This window comes from Poecilia reticulata, chromosome 15 (assembly GCF_904066995.2).
Source record: "Poecilia reticulata chromosome 15, P_reticulata-male-v2, whole genome shotgun sequence".
NCBI lineage: Eukaryota > Metazoa > Chordata > Actinopteri > Cyprinodontiformes > Poeciliidae > Poecilia > Poecilia reticulata.
In genome coordinates, this window is record NC_088844.1 from 5,914,441 (window position 1) to 5,936,790 (window position 22,350).

Consider the following 22,350-nt stretch of genomic DNA (forward strand, 5'->3'; position numbering starts at 1 on the left):
TACAAGCTGCAAAATCTGATTCATTTATTGAACAAAGAAAAGGGCAAAACTATTTACAGTCATATTCCCAATGTCCTCACTGCCTAGAATTGTCCAGAGTTAAAAAAACAAACAAAAAAACAAATATGTCTTTAAAAAAAAGACCTCCTGGGTTTAGTTGTTTGATGCCCCCAACATGACTCAGGGTCACTGTCCATGGCCATAAGGTCTGTAGTTTTGACTTATCCAGTCACACACCAGTATACAGTGACAGGAAGTAGATATACAATAGGAAAATGGGATATATGAGAAGGGGCTTCTTTGTTTTAAATTCATCTCCGACGAGGAGTGAAGCAGCACTGTAGGCAGCCCAGAACACGCCAAAGAGCTGGAAAGGAAACACATGACAACATCATCACTTTGAAGTAATCACCACCAGATTAAGAACCCAATAATATAACAGTTTCTACAGTGCTTTTGATCAAACACTGATCAAAATATGTTTATATGTGTAAACATATTGTTTACACATATAAACAATATGTGTAAAGATTCTATTCATGGAAAAAAGTTGGCCTCTTCCTTAACTGACATCAAACATCCCATTTATGGTGCAAATATCCCAAATCCTATTTATGTAAAACATAAGTTTGCCTATACAGTGTTGAATAAGCCCAGCATGGAATCAAATGTTCTTACTCAAAATGAAAACCTCTAAATGGTTTGTTTCACCATTTAAAGCTACAACAGCAGTGGCACAAGACAATGAAGGATTTAACAACCTTCCTTTGATGGATAGGACTTCTTTAAGTATTGCATTATAATTGTCAGTCTAAAATAATCCTCAATCCTCACAGTATTTTCTCGAGATTGATGTTTAAACTGTTTAAATAGCCCATCTGTGGGGCTAGATTTACATTCTTCAATTAAAGAATGGTTTCTGAAGTGGAGAAATACCCCAAGTTAAATAGAAGAAAATTGATCCACTAATACGTCTAAATTACACAAATGTAGATTAAAATAGTGAGAAAAAAAAATCCAATTAACTGTCTGATTAAGAGTCTTTAATAAAATAGAACTTACTTTGGCTAACGTGGACACCACTTCAAACCCTCCAATCACTAAAAGCAGAGGGGTTATGACAATGAGAGGAAGAAGAGAATATCCAATCACTCCAAGAACTTGGCCATAAGAAACCTACATAGGAGACAAAAAGAGCACTCAGAAAAACAACAACCTTATTTTGGCAAATAAAGAAAACTTAAAACTCGCTGATTGGTTGCGGTTGTGTTGTGATGGAGGCGGGACCTACCTCACCACCAAGGACACGAGCAAGCAGGAAGATGGTAAGTGATCCGAATATCCAGATGGTGATGATCCAAGATACAACCTACATGTGTAAAAGACAACGCAGTCCAAAGTTAAAGCTTGGACAATGACCTTTGACCCCAGAATGCTTTGTTTTGATCTTGCTTTCAAAAACTAGGGAATCACCCATGTGAATCCTGCATGACAAAGTTTTTTCCCATGTGCATTCCCATTGCCCTCTTAATCTCAGCAGCAAGGCAGTTAAAAGTGCTTTACATAATAAAAACATAAAAATACAAAGTTATAAAACAACATATGCTCAACAGTTGAGAAACCAGTGACAAACATTAAATTTTTATTAGTGCCATCATCAAAATCATCAATAACGTCTAATATATTGGTCAACGTTCCACATATTAGGGTTCAAAAGCAACTCTAAACAGGTGGGTTAAATAAAGTCACTAGACAGTGACTTTATTTAAAAGAACAGAACATTACAATATGATAACTGGCTATTTCTTTTGCTTGCCTTGTGCCTATGTAGCAGTGGTCTAGGGTTTACCCCACTGATCACAGGGAATTATCACTAGAGTAAACAGATGATGCTTCAAGTAATCATCCCGAGCAACCAGTTGTGTTCATCCGTATTCTGCTCACCCTGAACTGCCCGTAGATTGAGATCATGGAGAAAAGGAGCACAACAGCCAGAGGGCCCCAGAAATCTGGGTTGTCTCGAACTACTTGTCGGTTGTAACCCAGAGACGGCATGGGCATCAGCACGCAGCGGACCTTATAGTAGATGTCCTTCAGGTCAATGTCCAGCTCCTCCCTGCTCACACAGGAGATGAGACAAGGATAATTGGATATTTACCCTGACATTGGCTAAAGGTCAGATTCATGTAAGAAACAGGAATACATTATAAATAACTGTGCTTCTGTCAAATTTAAATTGGCATTACCTGATCTTTCTCACACTGAGGTGTAAAGTAGGGAAAATAACTCAACAATACATCAATAATCCCTTCCTTCTGGTACCTGATGCATGGCGTCAGATGTAAACAATCTGTTCATTGTTGAATGAATAATAAAAGAAACTAATACAAGCAGCTCTTTCCTTCAGAATGTAAAAGTCAAATAACAAAAGATTTCTAAAAGGGGGTGCTGTGGTGGCGCAGGGGCAAAGCACAACCCATGCATTGAGGCCTTAGTCCCCATGCCGGTGGTCGCAGGCTCGATTCCCGGCCTGGTGACATTCGCCGCATGTCCTCCTCCTCCCTCATTACCATCCTTCCTGTCAAACTACCTTCAAATAAAGGCCACTAGAGCCAACAAAACCTTTAAAAATAAAAAAGATTTCTAAAAGAACATCCAACCAAGCTCGATAAAAAAGGAATGGCCTACTTATACCAAGGCAGCATCGACACTTCTTGAAATAACAGATTTGTCTTTTCCCCCCAAACTTATTTGCCACAAATTCTAAGACTACCTAAAACACACTCTTACAGAAGAGGCTTGCTCTCCTCATTGTCATCTTCTTCCACTTCTAGCAGCCAGCCGTAGCCTCGCTGCCTCAGGAAGGTGGTGGCGTATGGATCCCTGCCTCCCTCACTGGCCATGTTCAGTTTAACATCAGGGGCGCTGATGGTTCCACTGAGGTCTGTGGATCACATGGATGATTTCAGACTAATGGTACCTTTTTATAAACAATAAAAGCAGCAGCAGAATGCAGAACAAAAACGTGATATTTCTAAATTAAACACAATCAACATAAATGGGTAGGAAGCAAAAGCTAAACAATCAAGTGTTCAGATGATAATATAACATATTATTACTATAAAGTCCAGTAGTTGGCTTTTACTGTGAATTTGTTTTCTATTCAAAAAAATTCTAAAGTATTCAAAATATAATTTAGGTTATAATACCGCTTTTGTTTAGTGGATTTGTTTTTTTAATCTACCATTTCAGATCCTTTGCAAAGATGTATGTCAAACTGGAAAAGACAAAGATGCTTTTAATCCACATAGACAAGCTACGATCAGTTTAGCTTATTACTTAGTTTTACTGGGCAATACTGAAGATCCATGTGCTAGTGTCCTTACATTAAGACGGTCTGTTTTACACCATCTCTCTCATTTGTGCCTGAGTCACAGTATGGAATGAACTGGGACTGAAGGAGGAACGTGGAATTGTGGAAAAATCTTATCTAGGGTTTCTTCAGAATGGCGCTCTGTGAAACGCCACTTTGCTGAAACAACTAATGGAGGAAAATAAACACGGAAATATGCAGCATTACAAGAGAAATTGCTTATACAAATTAGATCTGCGCAGTGCGCACAAATTTAGTTGCTTCCATTAGCTGAAACAACTACTGAAGGAAAAATAAACACGGAAACAGGCATTACAAAAGAAATTGCTTAAATAAATTAAATCTGCGCACAGAAAATTTATTTGGTTCTCATTTGTCTTTCATGTATTTTTTCTGCTTTTACACATGTTTTCAAGATTTATTTTTAAAGAACAGTAATTTATTTGACTCCTGAACCCTAATATAAGACGCTAACTAAACCGGAAATTCATCCCGTCACTATGAAGCGATAGGTAAACAAGTGGAAGTTAGATTTGAGTCGACAGAGCCAGAACTATATGGCTCAAAGCAGCCACAAAAAGCCCCCTTTTAATGGAATGTTAACATAAACAATATACAACTAAATATCATATCAGGCTCTTTGTTACCTACATGTTTTCCTTCCGTCCTATATGTGTCTAACAAAGCTAAAACAAGTAGCAGAGGAAACCAGCGTATGATTTTCGCTGCAATAGTCTACATAAAACAGAGCGAAATAAGTAGACTGCTGCTGGACATGTACTGTATCACTCTTTGGGGCCTGCTAGCTTTGCGCTGCAGCAATTAGCATACCTTCAGCTTCTGAAGAGGAGACGAACGTGAAATCTCCGTTGGTGGGAGAGAACTGCATGGTTGCTATCCTATTAAAGCCTCACCTATGAAGTCCAGGACAAAGACATTTAATTAAGCGGTAGGTAAAATATACTGGGTCACGGAAATAAAGCTGTCACTAGCCACAGCTCAACTGTAAAGTTTAACTAATGCATTTTGTTTGCTTTCTGTCTTCACTGTGGGGAAAGAAACCGGAAGTGCGAAGGAAGCTGTAAACCAGACACGTCGTACGATGCGTTCACGTCATCTTCTCGTGCTGGGAAATGCGAAATGCAGCATGAAAACCCAAGATTTATAAACTAACAGCAGTATTTTAAAGTCTATTTTCTGAGTTCCAGGGAGCCAGTGTATGACTTTAGAACTGGGGTGATGTGCTCTACCTTCCTGGTTTTTGTGAGAACGTGAGCAGCGGATCAGCTATAATTGATTTTTTTAGACAAACGTGAGGAAACTGTTGCAGTAATAAAAGTGGCTAAACATAAACACATGGATTAGTTTCTCTGTATCGTGCTGGGACATTAGTCATTTAATCCTGGAAATGTTCTTCAGGTAATAGAAGGCTGACTTTGTAACTGTGTTTAAGTGGCTCTGGAGTTTCAGGTCTGAGCCCATCACTGTGCTTGCTCTAGTCAAGACCATTCCTCTTTAGGTCCAAAGATAACTTGTGTTTCTCTTTCAGCTGGAGAAAGTTATAACACATCCATGCATTGATTTGTTCTAAAAATCTGTACAGTGTATGGATGGGCTAAGAATCACCTGGTGACACCACGATGTAGAGTTGTGATCATCTGTGTAGTTATGATAGCTAGTCTTTAACTGTTATGACCTAAACTAGTGGGAGCATTACATATATTTAATAGGAGGATTAAGCTCTCTGTCTGCTTCGATGAAAAGTTACCTATTGAAACAAAGAAATCCCTGTTCTTTATGTAAGATTCAAACCTTTTACCAACCAAGTACTGGACCAGAGAGTCCTACCCAACTCTCCAATTGTTTCAACAATATGTTGTGGTGAACATTGTCAAACGCTCCACTGAGGTTCAACAAAACCAGCACTGTGGTTCTTCCACAGTCTGTATTTATGTGGATGTTATTGAACACTTTGACGGAAACAGTCTCAGTATTATAGTGAGCATGGAAACCAGACTGAAAGGTGTCAAAGTGATTGGTTGCTGTAAGGAAGATATTTAACTGTTGAAACACTGTTTTTTTTTTCTTTTAAAAATTTTGCTGACAAATTGAAGGTTGGAGAAAACTTAGATGGTGACAAATTCATGCTTCATGTGACAGTCTGTCTATAGAAAAAAATGGACAGTCTACACCAATATAATTTTACATTGAATGGAGATTTTTTTTTTTTAATGCAAACTATCACTGTTAAAATTAAAATAAATATTGCTTAATTTGCTTGGAAGTTAGAAAAGATGACACAGTGATAAAATTGTGCCAATGAAAACTTGTTCACCATGCCAACTAAACTACAACACCGGATTTTTTTCTTGATTTTTTTCTTGCTAGTAATAATTTTTATTTGGGGGAGGGGGGGTGGAGGGATTGGGAGGGGTTTGTTTGTTTGTTTTGTTTGGTTTTTTTCTTAAACACTCATCCATTGTAATCTGTTGACTAAACTCGCAGTATTCAAATGTGGCCACTTGTTGGTGCTGTTGCAACCACAGGACCAGATTTTAAATCCAGGATACAGAGATTCAGTGAATGTAGTGTTAAATGTGTGCAGATGGAACAGTGAGTCAGAGACTCTGTAGAAGGACAGTATGCCAGCAAGACAGTCCATATACACTCCTGATCTGTTAGAAACTGAGGAGGAGATAAGTCCTTTTCTGTTATTGTGACAGAAAGCATAACTAACATCAGAACACTCCAGACTCCAGGTTTGAGTGTTCAACCCAAGCACACAATCATGACCGTCTCCTTTCCGACTGATTCCTCCATAGCTCACTGAAATACAAATGTATCTTCTCCACTCCACCCCCAGTAACAGCAACCAGTCAGGCCAGTTCTGCACAGCAGCTGAGGCCAGTAATCAAATATATCTGCGTGACCCGGATATGACAGGAGCTCTTCCACGAATATTATCTTCCTGTTGTTGTCAGACAGTTTGAGTTTTCTGTTCACTGTATTTGTATTGATGGTGAGTTCACAGGAATCTAACAGGAAGAACAAACACAATCCAGCTGCAGTCATCAATCACTTGTTTACAGTTTGATGATGACTCCCAATGAGTGATTGTCTGCTCCCCATCTCTGAATTTCCTCCTAAAGTACTCCACTCTCTGTGGGTCAGCGAATCCTCAGTTTTCCTAAGTTTGCAATCTTTCCATAATATTTTCTGTTATAATAATAACTTTTAAAGTGTCAGTTCTTATTTTTGTCTAGAATAATCTGTGTTTCTGTCTTCTGAAATAATATGTCTTTGGTGTCCATTTCTGTTTTGGGAAAGTTTGGAAAGAATTCTTTTCAAATCTTATGTTTACTTTATTGAAAATCCTTGGCTGCAGATCTGGGATACATCATGTTATATCACTGAGCAAACAGATAATGTGGTTTGTGGTCATGTTTTGCAGACCACTTCATCCAGCCTAACCTTACCCCATGTTCTCCATTCCATATCCAATAGTGTGAAGAGTTGATGCCCGATTTGATGCAAACATCTTTTTTTATGTCTAAGAGAAATGTGTTTGCTGTGGAACAAAGTAAAAAAAAAAAATCTACAATATGATTGTCCACTTTCCACTTTACATCAGTCCATATCAGATAAGTTCTAGCCCAGAAAAGATGGTGGCTTTTCTGAATGTTGTTAATGGATGGCTTTCACTTTACATAGTAGAGTTTTAACTTGCACTTCTAGATGTAGCAATTAATTGTGTTGACAGTCAACTTATAATAGTTGCAGGACAGTGGTCATTGAGAAATGTAGTTTAATACCACTGCATACCCAATCATGACACACACCTGGTTCCAGTTAATCTGTAAAATGTTTCAAGAAAGTGTTTTTGAGGATTCCACAACTTTCCCAGTCTTTTGCTGTCCCTGTCTCAACATTTTTGGAATGCGTTTCAGGCATCAAATTCCAAATGAGTGAATATTTGCAAAACTACTATGTAGTTTATCCATTTGAACCTTGAATATCTTGACTTGGCTTGTAGAGCATTCAGTTGAATATAAATTGAAAAGGATTAACTTTCCTGTCTGGAATATCCCCAGTGCTACACATTCAGTAAACACCTTCCCACTAGTCCTTCATATTTTAGTCCAGTTTCTAATTCAGCTTCCAGAAAGCAGGTGAACCTGTGACAAAAATGTATTGGTTACATACCAACACATAATTAAAGCCTATAGAAAATTGATAACTATATGAGGAGAGCTGTGTTTTATTACCAATAATCTAATCTGTTTGCTTGTTTTGATCATTTCGGTCACTTCTTTGTATGTCAACAACTCAAGTATTTTGCGTTACATTTGACTATGAAAAGTGATTTATAGATAATATTTGATTGACTGATCGATAATGGAACACCGAAGAAGGCGAAGGTAGATCCGCTGAAAATCGGGTATCTGATCTTTGAGGCTGCGGACAAACATACTGAACGACAACAACGTCAATGTTGGGCGGCGGCACAACAGCGCGTGCGCGTGACGGTCAAGCTTCTTTTTCCACTTCCGTTACCTTTGTACTTTCTATTGGATGATTTTCAGTTTGACACGCCCACTTTGTCTTTGTAACAGCCAATTGTAGTAGCTGTTACTGACTCCGTCTTTTTACCGCTAAAACTAAAACTCGCTCCAGTTTTGCACTGTTGACCCGATCATATCTGCGTGTTTAAGGTAAGTCTGACTTCTAAAAAGGTTTTATTTAGGAATATTAATGCTTGGTGTCCTACTTAAACAACTGTTGTAACCGCTGCGCAATGTGTCGTCAAACTTTCAACCACAATCGAGTTCACTTCTAACCTGACAAATACTGCAAAATATTTGAGCTTCTGTGATTAGGTTGCTCCGCAGGTGTTTTCCAGACAGACAGTCACTTCTCTGACATATGCTTAGTGTTAGTTTGACCTCCAATTACTTTACTGTATAAGGAGATGGCGAGTAAAGCTAACCATTTTACCCTGAATCTGCGTTGTTGACTTCTAGTTCAAGATCATTTTCTCCATTATTTGCATCATGGACTACGCAACAGTGGTGTAGTTGGTAGTTATTACAGTGTGTTTGCCCTCTGGAAGAGTCTGACTGTGAATTCCTGCCTTCCCCCAGGTTTGTGATCAGTGTGGTGAAACTGAGAATGGGAATCTCTGGACTGTTGCAGTTCCTCAAAGATGCAGCAGAGCCCGTCAACGTTAAAAAATATAAAGGCCAGACAGTGGCTGTAGACACGTACTGCTGGCTTCATAAAGGAGCTTTTTCCTGTGCTGAGAAGCTGGCTAAAGGGGAACCGACTGATCAGTAAGCTCTTCTATCATTTTCAGGGAAACAACACATATTCAAACTACATGAAACGTACCATTGTACTATGTCTTCCCTCTTATTGTTTGTCTTTCTAGATATGTGTGGTACTGCATGAAGTTTGTGGATATGCTGTTGAATTTCTCAGTTAGACCCATCCTGGTGTTTGATGGACGCAATCTGCCTTCTAAACAGGAAGTGGAAAAGACTCGTAGAGAGTGAGTATTCACCCAAACTCAGCAGTAGTTTTCTGTACATTAAAAACACATTCTGACCAGGGCTGCAATATGCAATTGCAATATTGTTTAATTTCACAGTATCTGAGTTATGATTAATATACATGATCCCCGTTTCCTGTCATTCCATAATATCCCCAGTTCTCTCCTTTCAACCTCTAAAGTCTAAAGTCCTCTGTCTGCAGCAAGTGCAGTTAAACTCAACCCAACTGGCCAAAGCTGTTTTTTTTACAGCATTGCGTTCACTGACCATCCTGTTTACTCACGTGTCTTACAGGCGCAGAGAAGCCAACCTTCAAAAAGGACGACAGCTGCTGCGTGAAGGTAAACTGTCAGAGGCCAGAGACTGCTTCGGACGTTGTGTTAACATCACCCCCGCCATGGCTCATAACCTTATTAAGGTCTGACTTCTGTCTTGATGTGGCAAATAACATTTTTATTGCTTGCACCGGCAAAGTGAATGTGCAACCCAGATGACATAGAAATGAAGGATAGTCAACCCTGAACACATGAAATTGTTTCATAAAATTTTCTATTATTTCTATTATACACCTGACTCTTAGGTATTGCAGACTCTATGTCTTTGTACAGGAATGTAGATGTGCTTTAACATGAGATGCTTTCCTGGTCCAGGCTGCGAGGCAGAGGGGGGTGGACTGCATTGTGGCCCCTTATGAAGCCGATGCTCAGCTAGCCTATCTGACTAAAACTGGGTTCGCTCAGGCTGTCATCACTGAGGACTCTGACCTGTTGGCATTTGGCTGCAAAACTGTAAGTAGAACTTAAGCAATGAGTTCTTAACACTATGGGTGGGCAATATGGTCTTCAAGTTTTATCATGATACACAGAAGTATTTGCTCACCTATCCAAATTATCGGAATCAGGTGTTCCAAACACTTCCATGGCCACAGGCGTATAAAATGAAGCACCTGGGAATGCAGACTATTTCAACAAACATTTGTGAAAGAATGGCTCGCTCTCTGGAGCTCAGTGAATTCCAGCGTGGAACTGTGATAGGATGCAACAAATCCAGTCGTGAAATTTCCTCGCTCCTAAATATTCCACAGTCAACTGTCAGCTGTATTATAAGAAAATGGAAGTGTTTGGGAATGACAGCATCTCACGTAAACTGAAGGAACATGGTCAGCGGATGCTGAAGTGCATAATGTGAAGATGTCAGTCAGTACAGACTTCCAAACTTTATGTGGCAACAATAAATCAAAATTCTTATAAGAAATTTATCTTGATAAATGATGAAACATATTATAAATGCCCACCCCTTCTGTACACACTCAGCAACTAACACAGTAACTGGTGCACTTAATGTTTTAAGGCTTAAGATACATTAAGCTTTAAGTGAAATATTCTCACATTAAAGACTTGTTGGAGTCCTCTTAACAGCAGTCTGTCGATTTTTACTTTGGACTGTGCATGATGGCGATATGGAACTTGGTCCAGCCTGGGCTGTCACCCTTCTCGTTTTTGTATATTTACTTCTTATTTTGACTGTCTTCCATTTTAAGAAGTGGACGTTGATGGTAGGATGAAGATGGAGCAGGGGATGGATGGATGGATGGATGGATGGATGGATGGATGGCTGGATGGACAGGAGCCTCAGCTGTATCCAGGCAGGGCCTTGGTCTGTTTGACTAAGATTGTTCCCAGTTTACCAGTCCATCGACATTCTGTGACACGCAGTCACAGTCATACAGTTACGTGAAAAAAAGGAATAAATAGTTTGTCATCACTTTTATTGTTATCACATTACTACCACAAAATATTGTGATAAAACTTTAAGTCCATATTGTCCACCCCTATTACCTATTGGATGTCTTTCCTTGTCGTTGTTTTTTGTGACATAGTTAATGTAATAATTATACTTTTTTGATGAGGACTTGGCAAACCTTCATTCACGTTAAAGCGAAAACAAACAGTGTGTGTGGTCGACTTAAATTGCCAGTAATAATTTTGCCCTAATTAAACAAAGCCCCCACCTGCATCACCCGGCTGCGTGACCGCCCGAACACGCTTCATCCTTTAATAGCCAAGACCTCCATGCTCTGCTCAGGCACAGGCCAGAGGAAGAGCTGAGTTTTCAACAGGAGTTTAAATGATTGTGGTCTGAGCACTGCAGACATGTAGAGGTGAGTTAGTCCATGATACTGGAATCGCTGCAGCTCTGTAGAAACGTTTTCTCGCTGTCGTCTCTGTAGCTATGCGTTCTGTTTATGATTGTGTCTCTAGCATCAGTATAAATAGCACTTCCTCTGTCCCAGAGGCCCTTGTTCCATCACCACAGATTTCTCCGCTGTACTATTTTTGCCTCATGAAAGCAACAGAATCAGATTCATCTGTCAACTTGGAAAGAGTAAGATGTGTAAGTCTGCCACCAGATATTCTGATAGGAGAAATATGCTAATAAATGTTAATACTGATGTATAAAACTAAGCTGTACATTTTTACACTTTGGAAAGATTGTCAGTGGCTGAAGAAAGCTTTTTGTGTTGAACGACTGCTTGATATTTTCCAGTAAAGGCAATTTCCTTGTATCATTTGTAATTTGATGGATGAGAATATTCTAAAATCCGCTGCCTGGCATTAGCTGCCTGGCAGGAACAACGGCTGACCAACTTTGTCTTCTCCCCTAATATTTTGTAGGTGATTCTCAAAATGGACAAGCAGGGCAACGGAATAGAGATAGATCAGAAGAACTTGGGCCGCTGTCGCTCCCTGGGGGACGTTTTCACCGAGGAGAAGTTTCGCCATATGTGCATCCTCGCTGGCTGTGATTACCTGCCCTCCCTGCATGGAATCGGCCTCGGAAAGGCCTGCAAGCTGCTCCGGCTTGCCAAAGACCCTGACATTCTGAAGGTGTGTGCACAAGCTGATAACTTCTTTTATGTTTCTCACGGTTCTAGAAACTGGGTAAAACTGGAAACTTTTGTAAATGTAAAATGTGGTAATTAGGGATGAGGTGATTACCATTTTAATGATTACTATGACTCTCCTACAGTTCGTAAAAGTGTTTCAGAAACCCCAAATTCAAAAATCTGAACTTGGTATTAATTATAGACAATAATGAATTTTTAGATGCAGTTTGTCAAGCTGGTTGGTGATTATTGTTCCAATACAATCTTAAACCCTGATGGTTTTTAGACTTGACTACAGTTAACTATAAATCTCAGTCTTAGGTGATATAAGTATGTGTTAAAATACCAAGAACATCTGTTGACTCACTTTATTCATTAATTTAATGAAATGTGTCGCAAGACTGCAGGAAGAATCTAGCCAGGTTTGTGTGCTACATATCTACACATCTGCCTGGTATATTATCCACTTATTTTATCCAGATTTTCCCCATCTGAAAGCACATGTAGCTTTTCTAGCTTAATCTTCAGTTTCACAAGATGTTAAAGTAGACACTAACCAAAAGTCCAACAAGAAAAAGAACAGTTTTCCCCAAGTTCCCACTTCTCCGTCTTTAAATCCAGCAGAAATAAATAAGTAAGTGTAAGTAGTGAATTTTGTTTCATTGTGATTTTTGTTATGAATCATTTTCATAGCAAGAAATAAACATGATAGGAAAGTGGGGGGGAGGGGGAGATCTTCTTCTGATCCATCCAACCACAAGATGGCAAATCATAACGGGGACTTTTGTGTTGTTTTGAACCATAATCTTTTGGCGTGTCATCGTAAGTTATCAAGCAGACGAGATAGCTGTTTGTTTGTGGAGTAATGAATGCAAAAAAAAGATGCAGGAAGCAGCAGCAAAACTGAAGCCTACAATCTAAATGAATGATTTCTGGAGTAGATTTGAGTGCGAGTTCTTCTCTTCCTACCAGGTGATCAGAAAGATGGGCCAGTACCTGAAAATGAACGTGGTCGTTCCTGAGCACTACGTTGAAGGATTCGTCAGAGCCAATAACACTTTCCTCTACCAGCTGGTGTTTGATCCTGGCATGAGGAAGGTGGTGCCCCTTAATCCTTACCCTCAACACATCGACCCAGCCTCCCTCAACTACGCTGGAACGTACCCTTTAGTCCTACATCGCACCTCGAAACGTTTCCCCTTTAGTTTCGTCTGGATATATAAGCCATTTTAACTTTCTTCTTCTTTTTGTTGGATAGTATTTATTCCTTAATGACAATGAATTCAGAAATCTAGGAGATGACAAAGGCTTGGATATGGCCTTGGGAAACGTTGACATCAACACCATGGAGAGGATGGATGACTTCAGTCCAGACAGCCCCCGTCCACCGGTAGCTTTCCTACAGCGAATGATTGTCCCAGTGCAAAAAAAAAACTAAATCCTCACATTTAATTTTGCTTTGGGAAATATCTTTCTAGGTGTGCAAAGCTCGCAGCAACAGCTGGAGCAGCTGCCCGGCTGTGGCAGGACTCAGCATCTGGAGCAAGAGCTTCACGCCAGGTTCTGCTGCTCCTCCCTGCCCTGACGTTTCCACAGAGAAGCCACCCTCCACCAGGGGGCAGGAGAGAGTCATCAGCCTGGACCACCTGAGACTGCAACACAGAGAGCAGCCGCTGAAGAGGCTGAGAGAAGGTAAGCTGGTCCGTACCTGCGCTGTATGGTCTCATTGTGCTGAGTCGGGGAGAAAATGGTCTGGCATACACACTGAGCTGCTGGAAGATAGACCAAATTAATCATCTAGCTGTGCATAAATAAGAGTTATTGTGGTAAGAAGTGTACAGTGCTGCAGGGTAGGCAGCATGGAGCACCCCGTGTTGCAGCAGGACACATGGCATGCCCCCCAGACCTGAGAATCTGAGGCCAAAGGATTAGGCTCCGCCCCATGAAACTGCTAGAGCCCCCAGCAGTGGGACCCACTGCTACATGGATGGGCCAAGAACATGGCCGCTGTTAAAGTTCAGCTCTGTACTGAGATTTATAATGCAATAGAGATGGGTGGGGCTAAATATTTGTCTTCACCTAGAGGGTTATAATACAACAAGGATAGACCTAATTAATTGTTTGACGCCACCCTAAAGCTTCTAATGGAGAGCGGCTTGGTAAATGTTTGGCTTCACCCTTAAATGCATCTTGCAGTAAGGGTGGGGCAGGTCAAATAATGAAGGGGGGTGGGCTGGAGTCAGATGTTTAAGATGGAATGTCAGGATTTTGTATTTGGCTCAGTCAGAGTATTATGATGCGATAGAGACGGACTGGGGGGGTTTAATGCCCCACAAATGTGAAATGGTTGAAGGATGGTGAGGTTGAAATATTTCAGTCAAATGTATGGTGCTGTAGAGACAGGTGGAGTGAAGGATTGTAGAATTTAATGTTTGAAATGAAAATCCACTGGGGGTGTCAAATGTTTAATTATACCTTTAAGTGTATAATTGAGAAAATCCGGTTGGGTTTGAAAATTCATAAAGGAGCGGGGACAAGATTGACTCCACTGGGGCCGGATGTTGCCAAATTTGTCTCAGCCCTGAAATGCATAAAGTAGTAAGAATGGGTGGAGTCAAAGACTCACTTATAGGTGGAATTAAGGTTGAGTAGGGATGGGAGAGTTCAAAGGCTCTGGCAGGAATGCAGTCAGGTTTGAAGAGCATGAGGCCACACAGCAGACTAACAACCCAAATCCAATGTTGGTTTTACCCAGATGTGACCCATATTCAACTTCTTCATGGTGGTCTGAAGGGCCCTATTCTGATCTTTTTAATCACACCAAAATATCTGACTTTGGCCACTTCCATATCTAAATTGAATACGAAGTGCGTCTGCAGTCTGAACGGTCATGTCACATTGTATGACTTTTACATCATAAATCTGCATCAGAAGACGCTAGACGTGGTAAATCTGGACGTAAGCGTTGATGTGGGGTCACTTCATTCTTCTGTGATGCGGGCGGCTTTGGGGTTGTAAACCGTTCACATACAAGTCTGTCAGAAGTCGCCTTTAATTAGTGGAGTGAATGGCTATGCCGGAAAAAAACCCCAAAAAAACTCCTAAATTGACCTGCTGTGTGAACGTAGCCTCAGACACAGAAAGTGGAACGTTTGCCTCCGTCCTGAAACAATTAAAATTTTTGGTGATCAGTGGGGTCAAACGCTCAGAGGTGGGGCTTTGTTGGGCTCCGCCCACAACAACATAATACGCGGGGAAGCGGGTTGCTAGGGGTGAAATGAAGCTCATTATGCAACAGGAGGCAGCGAGCTCAAACGTCTGACTCAAATGTCTGACTGGGTTGAAGTTCAGTGTTTTGACTCCACCTTAAAGCATATAATGTAGTTCGGATGGGTGGGGTCACGTGTTTACCTCTACATGAAAAACGCAGTGGAGATGACTTTATTGAACTCAGATGTTTTTAAGTTACCTGAAGTGAAACGGCGCAGTAGGATGTTTGACACATGAAGTCCACCAGGATCAGGTGCTGCATCCACCGTAAAGAACAAAGCTGGAGATGGAGTCAAAGACTCAGTCAAGATGGGGTTAAATTTGGCTCTGCCCTGATTGCATAATATACTGGGATGGGTGTTGATGGATGCTCTTCACTTTGGAATGAAACATTTTATTGCTATTTATCTTTAAAAATAAAATATATATTTCATAATAATCGAAGCATAATATATATTTTATGCAAAACTAGAACTCTGTAGTTGGTCTGCCCTTGTCGTGATTTTCATTACAGTCCGTTTAATAAATAAATAATCCAAATATAAAAGAAAAGATGAATAAATAAACACATGTTTGTTATTTGCAGGACTCTAGTCTATACAAATGTATCTTTTTTTTGTCTCCTTGTAAGATTCTTGTGTATCGGATCAAGAAGTATTGCAGCAGTATTCCAGTTCAGGGCTGAAACGCTCCAAGTTAGAGCAGCGACAAGACAAGCCGGCCTCCAGCAGCCAGCCTCGACCGCGGAACTGCTTCGCCTTCATCACCCTGCTGCAGCGGAGAAACCACGAGTCCCAGGACGAAGGCAGGCAGGCCACCCACAGCAGGTGATGTCACTGTTAAACCACGTCATCTAACTGGCTGTACGCTGTACGAATCTTAATGCAGATGACTCTTCAGTTCTCTGAATCATTACAGACGATTTTTTTTGTTTGTTTTTAACTAGAATACTCTGATATGTCTTTTAAAACTTCTCCGAAGAAGATCTTCAGCCATGACTCTCAGTATCCTCTGGCACCAGCCGTCACAGGCGCATGCAGTGAGGTCCAGTTATGTTCACACACCGACACTAGTTTTTTTGTTTTTACTGAAACACTTTCCAACTATAGTTATTTGATGGACACAACATGCAAACTTTCAGCTTTCATTTGATGGTATTCCAGTCAAACTGGATGAAGGGATTAGGAGTGTCAGCTCCTTGTGCTGTCTTCCTTCTTAAAAGGACAAAACGTAAATGGACAATTGACTCAAAGGCTGTTTCTAGATGTGGGAAATCTGTTCATTTAGATACAGATTTTTGCTGTAAACGGATGACATGCAGTCAAAGGAGCTCTCCATGCAGATGAAACAAGCTGACAGAAAAATCTCAGAGAAAAACAAACCAAAAAATCCCAAACGGTTCAGCGAGAAGGAATTAAAATTAAATGAGCTTTGAAGCATTAAACCATTTTACTTGCTTGTTTTAGCAACTGTATAGATGATCTCTATAATCTATAAATTGTGTAATTTGAAATTTGATTTACTTGTGTTTTATTTCATTTTGCTCACTTGAAGGATTTTAAATGCTTGCCATGAATGTACAAGCATGACTTCACATTTTTTCCAAGGACCAGGTATGATTTCAAACGCTTGTCATTTGTAATGATCAGTGACCCCAAAAAATAAATGTGGGTGAGCCTCAACTGGCTCCTCTTGACATGAAGAAGCAGCGGCTCTACTCTGAGTCTACTCTGAGCTTCTCACCTTATTTCTGAGGAAGAGCCCAGACACCCTATGGGGAAAACTCATTTCGGCCGCTTGTATCCGTGACCTCATTCCTTCGGTCATGCCCCAAAGATCGTGACCATAGATGAGGGTAGGAACGTAGATCGACCAGTAAATCGAGAGCTTTGCTTTTTGACTCGTCTCTCTTCACCACAACAGACTGGCTTCTCTGCAGACGCTGCGCCAATCTGTTTACCAATCTCCTGCTTCATTTGTCCCTCATTCATGAACAAGATCCCGACTTAAACTCCTCCACTCCACGCAGAGCGATTTGCCTTGGTTTTTATGTTGGTTAAACTGTGCTGTATGCAGCTAGACTACAGTTCATCTGATGCTGTAATCCTTTAGAGGTTTGTGAGAAAGAGCCCACATAATGAACTGCCAGCTGAAGCATTTCTCATTGTTTACCGGAAAATGTATCCATGTTTAGCGCTGCATGTGACACCATCAGTTGGTTGGCAGGCTACAAACAGAAAAACCACAATGTGTTCATGGAAATCCACACCCTTTTCTCACTGCTGCTCAGGTTTCTCACGTTGTTTATATTTCATCTAGGCTCCTTAATGACTTTCATGACAAACAAAACTCTCATTTTAATATCAATGTGTTCAGTTGCAGTTGAGCCCAAAATTATGTCTATCCCTGGTAGATTTTAGTTGAATGAAATCTCAACAATTACATTTGGGGTTGGAAGCAACAGCGTGCAACTTTACAAAAATATGTTCTTAAAATTGTCTCCGTGTTGTTGGAGTAAGTGTTTTCTCTGTAGAAAGAGCCAGTGAGACGGGTTCAGGCAACTGATAGACGGACTAATGACCCGTCCCAACTGTGTTTAGGTGCAGAAGAGACAAATAGTGCTGAATTCCCCCAGAGGAATGCTGCTGGTAGTCGGCAAACAAACCACATGGGGCTAAATTGATGGTGTTTGTTCATTAGTCTTTTTGACTGAATATGGATTGTTTTTTCATTAAAAGGACAGCTATGGTTTATGCTTAGTCAAACACTTCTTAATTGATTTTTTTTTTAAATCGTTTTAGAGAAAAATTAAGCATTTACACCCTTGTTGGTGTGTTTCCCTGTTTTGTTTATTTGTGCTCCAATAGCAGGTCACAGCTGACTGCAGACAGCCAGCATGTTTGGCCACAGTCTGTGTTCAATGACCTTTTGATAGATTTTCTTTCCTAATTCCTCCACAGGTTCAGCTCACTACTCAGACTATTTTTTTCTTTTTTGTTTTGTTTTACCAATTGTGGTTCCATTCACACATTTCCACCAATATATGTTTCAAGGCATGTTGTCCAAAGCCTGAATTCTCAGCGTAACCTCAGCGTATCCTCCTTTGCAGATTCTTCAGCAAATCAAGTTCAGTAATTACCGAGGGCAGCGAGGAATCCGCTGGGGAGCCGGAGCGGACGGTTGGGGACCCGTCTCAGGACCAGTCTTCACTCAGTGAAAGCGACGGTCCTGATGTTCCACCTGTAGAGACCCCCAGCCCTCCTACGTCCCCTGCCAAATCCCCCCCCACCTCATCCAGTGAGGGGCAGAAGCTGTTCCAGTGGTCAGGCTCCTCCGCCTCCTCCAGTGCTGGGCTCTGCAGAGCGGCGAAGACCCCCTCAGGCCTGCTCGCCCTGCAGCAGTTCCACTACAAGAGAGATACTTCCTCAGCTCTTCAGACAACTTGTCAGCTTTCCGCAGGCTCTTCTTCCCCTGAGAGAAAAACTGAGAACGAGGATCCTCCCGCAGACTCTCCTCCCGCAGACTCTCCTCCCTCCCAGGACAGTGCTTACTTTTCCCAGTCCCTGTCCACTTCCTTTCACAAAGAGGAAGTTGTCCCCTTCAGCTGCTCCTTCTCCTCCCAGGAGGAGACAGTAAGTTCCAGAATTTTCTACTGCCTTTACCAGTGTTAATAGCTCTGTTGGTAACTACTGTTTCATAAAGCATAAAGCACTGTGCAACTGTCAAATACTTTAGTCTGAAATGATTCCCAGAAAATGACCAACAAGAGAACATTCACTTTGTTTTCAAATAGGTTTGAACACAGTGTCTTCTTCTTCTTCTTGAACATTCTTGGTGGTTTTCAGTGACGGCTTCCAGTTTGAGTTTTCTCTATGTGAAAAGAAACATAGAGAAACCACCAGAGACGGTTTCAAATTCAGATTCTCATCATCCGATGCAGACCAAAGTAAAACGAACTTTGGTCTGCAGACGAACTGGGAGTTCGATTGGAGTCTCAATCGAACTCTCAGTTCTTGGTTTTGCTTTAGAGAAGCAGGGATTTGTTTGTGTTTCTGGATTTGTTTCAAGTAATATTTGTGCAGACTTTCACATTTCATCTTTCAACATTGCTTTTTTTTTCCCTCATTATGCAAGTTAATCAAAACTGGAGCGATTAACCAGTGTTGTGTCACTGACAATTAGTTAAATGTCTATTAGATGCCATTTTACAAGCAGCCTAAACAACTGGTTGAGTAAGTTGTTACCTAGCAACAACCTGTAGAGTAACTCATGCAGCAGCAGTGTCAGGTTTCGCCACCGTGTCTCATAAAAAAAAAATCAAATCAAATTTTAAAATGCAAAACGGTGTAGCGTGAAAACTGGATTAAATAGAAAAAGTCTGTTTGACAGTATTTTAGATATTTAAAATAAAAAAACCTAATCAATAGTTACTGATAATTATCAATATGACTGATATAAAACACTTATTTTGTCATTCTGTCCAGCCCTACGTTTAACGGATCAACCGAATCTTGATGCTGTTCATCTGCAGTGGTAGAAAAATAGTAACAACCTGGAAAGTCTTGATTTCCCAGCCTGTCTCACACACACTGGGCTGAAATGTAGACATTTTCTGGGAATCTCAGGTTCATGTTCTCATGGGTTTCCGTTTGTGTGTTTTTTGTTGTTTTTTTGTCAGGAGATGAATTCAAGCACTGATTCAGAACCAGTGACAGAAAGCCCTGCTTCCTTCACGGAGACCTGTAGGAAACCTGGCATGCTGGGGTCAAAGGTGGGTTTACACTTTTGTTTCATTTGTTTTTTTAAAGGGACAGTGCGTCACTGCAAGTATATTTATTTTTACTTTCAGTTTAGAGAGTTCTGTGTAAGTTTGTTGAAGTGAACAGCTGATTTAATGAACTATTCAGACCTTAGCAAATCCCTTATACAAGTAACAAGAATGTTATGAGATCTGGATTGGCAGTGTCTTAAATCATTACGGAACATATGATCAAGTAAACAGAATTTTTCAGAATGAACTATGAGAGAAGCTGCCAGACTTTACTGCATGTAGTAGTAGTGGGAACCCATCTGTCACAAGCTTCCTCACCTCGCTGTATATGTGGCCCTTCACTGAACGGGCATTCTTAGAAGTGGAAGTGGTGAACATGTGACCGGGTTTTGGGCCATCTGACAGAGTTGGTTCCTTTACAAAGAAATCTAAACTTGGACGGAAACTGTAGAGAACTAATGTGCTAATATTCTCTAAGCTGCTGCAGTTCATAGGAAATGTTGCCGTTTGTTGTTAAGGTTAGACTTGCCTGGTAAGTGTTTAGAATAGCCGGATCTTCTTTCTGTGACGTGAACATGCTGTGTTCAGGTCTCCGGACTGTCCAAGCCGAAATCCAGCATGCAGAAACAGGCGGTGAACATGTCGACGTTGGGTCCAGCCAGAGCCAGCGGTCTGAGGAAGAAGACTGCAGGTTCTGGGAAGAAATGTTCCTCAGCCAATAACGAGAACAACCCCGGAGTGCAGGCCACTATAAGCAGCCTCTGGAAGAACTTTAGCTATAAAAAGTAAGGGAATAATGGACATTTTGCAGTGAGGCAAGATGTTTTCCATTGTGATAATGTACATTTTCAGATGTCGTATTGAATACTTGACAGAATTCAAGGTTTCCCCCCAGAAAACTGGCTAAACCCTGTGGTTGGGTTGGGTCATTCATCCAGCGGTCCGTCGTGTTTTTGAGTTAAAACAATATTTAAAGTTGACAAGAAATTTGAAAATATCACTTGATAATTATGTGCTATTCAGAGATAGCACATAATTGAACACCAACTAAAAAGTCTTTAAAAAATGCTAACACTTTATAAAGACTTAAAAAAAAAGAAAAACAATGCTTTGCCTGGTGGGGACACAAGTAAAGCCTGGTGGCCCGCCAGGCTTATAATATACCGGGGGAAGCCCTGTAATTGGAATGTTGCCCCCTCCCTGTCACAGAGCAGCTGTATTGTTTTATTGAGATTAGATTACACACAGGTGGTCTCTATTTAGTCATTAGAAGTCATCAGACAACTTCTGAAGGCAATTTGTTGCTCTCAGAATAAGGGGATGAATACTTGTGCACACTGCACCTTTCGGTTTATTTGTAAAAATTGTTTTGAATTGTGTATCGTTTTCTTTCTACTTCACAATTGTGCACCACTTTACGTTGGTTTTTCACAGAAAATTACAATGAAATATGTTTGCGGTTGTAACGTGACAAAATATGAGAATGAAGCGAGTGTTGACATTAAAGGTGTTAACCCACCAGATCTCATACGTGTGTGTGTGTGTGTGTGTGTGTGTGTGTGTGTGTGTGTGTGTGTGTGTGCGTGTGTGTGTGTGTGTGTGTGTGTGTGTGTGTGTGTGTGTGTGTGTGTGTGTGTTTTCAGGGAAACTGTGAAGGTCAGCTCCTCTAAGAAAGGAGAGCCGATGTCTCCAGTGAAAGACAACCTGCTGCTTCCTCAGTCTACATGAGCTCAGAGGTCAGAGGGCACCGCTTTGCTTGCTGCTCTGAAAGCAAAGCTTTTACACATACCATGTATGTTGTCAATAATTTCTCATCAACTTGTAAACTGTAGTTTTAAATAAATAAAAACCTCTTCAGCATCCAAACATGTCCCATGTGGAGTTTTTCATGGAGCATGGTGATGTGGGCTGTAGCTGCTGCGGCTGCTTTACAGGCCCTGAGGTAAGGTTACTGTAAAACACACAGGGCATGCCTGTCTGCGTGGGTGTGTGTGTGCATGTGTGTACATCTGATAAAATGCCTTGAGCCGTTTTCATATCCATTCCATGGATTCTGTTACTTAAAATCAAGCCACAGTAATCATTGGCCTCGTATTTCTTCCTGAGTGAAAAAGATGCCTGGATGTGAAATTTCTTTCATTTCTGCAGTTGGTTTTGTTCTTGGTATTTGTTCATCTGAGGCATCAGACCTTTGGTATGTCTCCTAACACGATTCTGTTCTCGTGCTCCGAACCAGAGATGACAGATTTAAAATTCTGTGTGCTGATTTTATCTGAAGGGTGTTTATTTTCAGCCAGGTGTGTCTAAATGTCTAAACTTTTCATTCAATGTGTGTTTCTTTGCGCAAATTGCCACTTCTCTTTCCCGCAACAGTCTAAAACTGTGACTAAGAAAGACATTGATTGCTGGATTCCTGAGTAGGTGTCCTTCATCACTTAGAAAGCTGGAGTTTGTATTTGTCTGCCAAGCAGGTGAAATGGAGACCTTCCCCTTGAAATGG

General features: G+C 40.8%; 2 protein-coding genes across 3 annotated transcripts; one reads left to right on the plus strand and one right to left on the minus strand.

Annotated features, from left to right (window-relative positions):
* On the minus strand, window positions 1-4,466 carry yipf4 (Yip1 domain family, member 4). Its single transcript, XM_008428982.3, has 6 exons — window positions 4,205-4,466; window positions 2,791-2,944; window positions 1,945-2,116; window positions 1,292-1,369; window positions 1,063-1,176; window positions 1-367 (listed from the first exon to the last, which is right to left on the minus strand). The coding sequence occupies exons 1-6, from the start codon at window positions 4,260-4,262 to the stop codon at window positions 230-232; spliced, it is 714 nt and encodes a 237-aa protein (XP_008427204.1). The 5' UTR covers window positions 4,263-4,466; the 3' UTR covers window positions 1-229.
* Window positions 4,467-7,926: 3,460 nt separating this feature from the next.
* On the plus strand, window positions 7,927-21,716 carry exo1 (exonuclease 1). Of its 2 annotated transcripts, none has more exons than XM_081616386.1 (14): window positions 7,927-8,085; window positions 8,515-8,703; window positions 8,802-8,921; window positions 9,217-9,340; window positions 9,573-9,710; window positions 11,598-11,810; window positions 12,881-12,969; window positions 13,097-13,199; window positions 13,288-13,501; window positions 15,711-15,906; window positions 18,189-18,711; window positions 19,758-19,850; window positions 20,439-20,635; window positions 21,494-21,716. In XM_081616386.1, exons 2-14 carry the CDS (start codon window positions 8,543-8,545, stop codon window positions 21,576-21,578), a joined length of 2,256 nt encoding a protein of 751 aa, XP_081472512.1. In that variant the 5' UTR covers window positions 7,927-8,085; window positions 8,515-8,542; the 3' UTR covers window positions 21,579-21,716. The 2 variants fall into 2 exon arrangements, with proteins under 2 accessions (XP_081472512.1, XP_008427203.1); XM_008428981.2 differs by having other exon boundaries at window positions 7,938-8,085; window positions 12,782-12,969.
* The last annotated feature ends 634 nt before the right edge of the window (window positions 21,717-22,350 follow it).

Bases quoted from the DNA above. Each gene is read 5' to 3' on its own strand.
- yipf4 (XM_008428982.3), bottom strand. From the start codon at position 4,262: ATGCAGTTCTCTCCCACCAACGGAGATTTCACGTTCGTCTCCTCTTCA. The intron at 1,177-1,291 runs GTAGGTCCCGCC...TCTCCTATGTAG, and splicing joins CTCGTGTCCTTGGTGGTGAG to GTTTCTTATGGCCAAGTTCT. The intron at 368-1,062 runs GTAAGTTCTATT...TTTCCTTTCCAG, and splicing joins TGGTGTCCACGTTAGCCAAA to CTCTTTGGCGTGTTCTGGGC.
- exo1 (XM_008428981.2), top strand. From the start codon at position 8,543: ATGGGAATCTCTGGACTGTTGCAGTTCCTCAAAGATGCAGCAGAGCCC. The intron at 11,811-12,781 runs GTGTGTGCACAA...TCTTCCTACCAG, and splicing joins AAGACCCTGACATTCTGAAG to GTGATCAGAAAGATGGGCCA. The intron at 13,200-13,287 runs GTAGCTTTCCTA...ATATCTTTCTAG, and splicing joins CAGACAGCCCCCGTCCACCG to GTGTGCAAAGCTCGCAGCAA.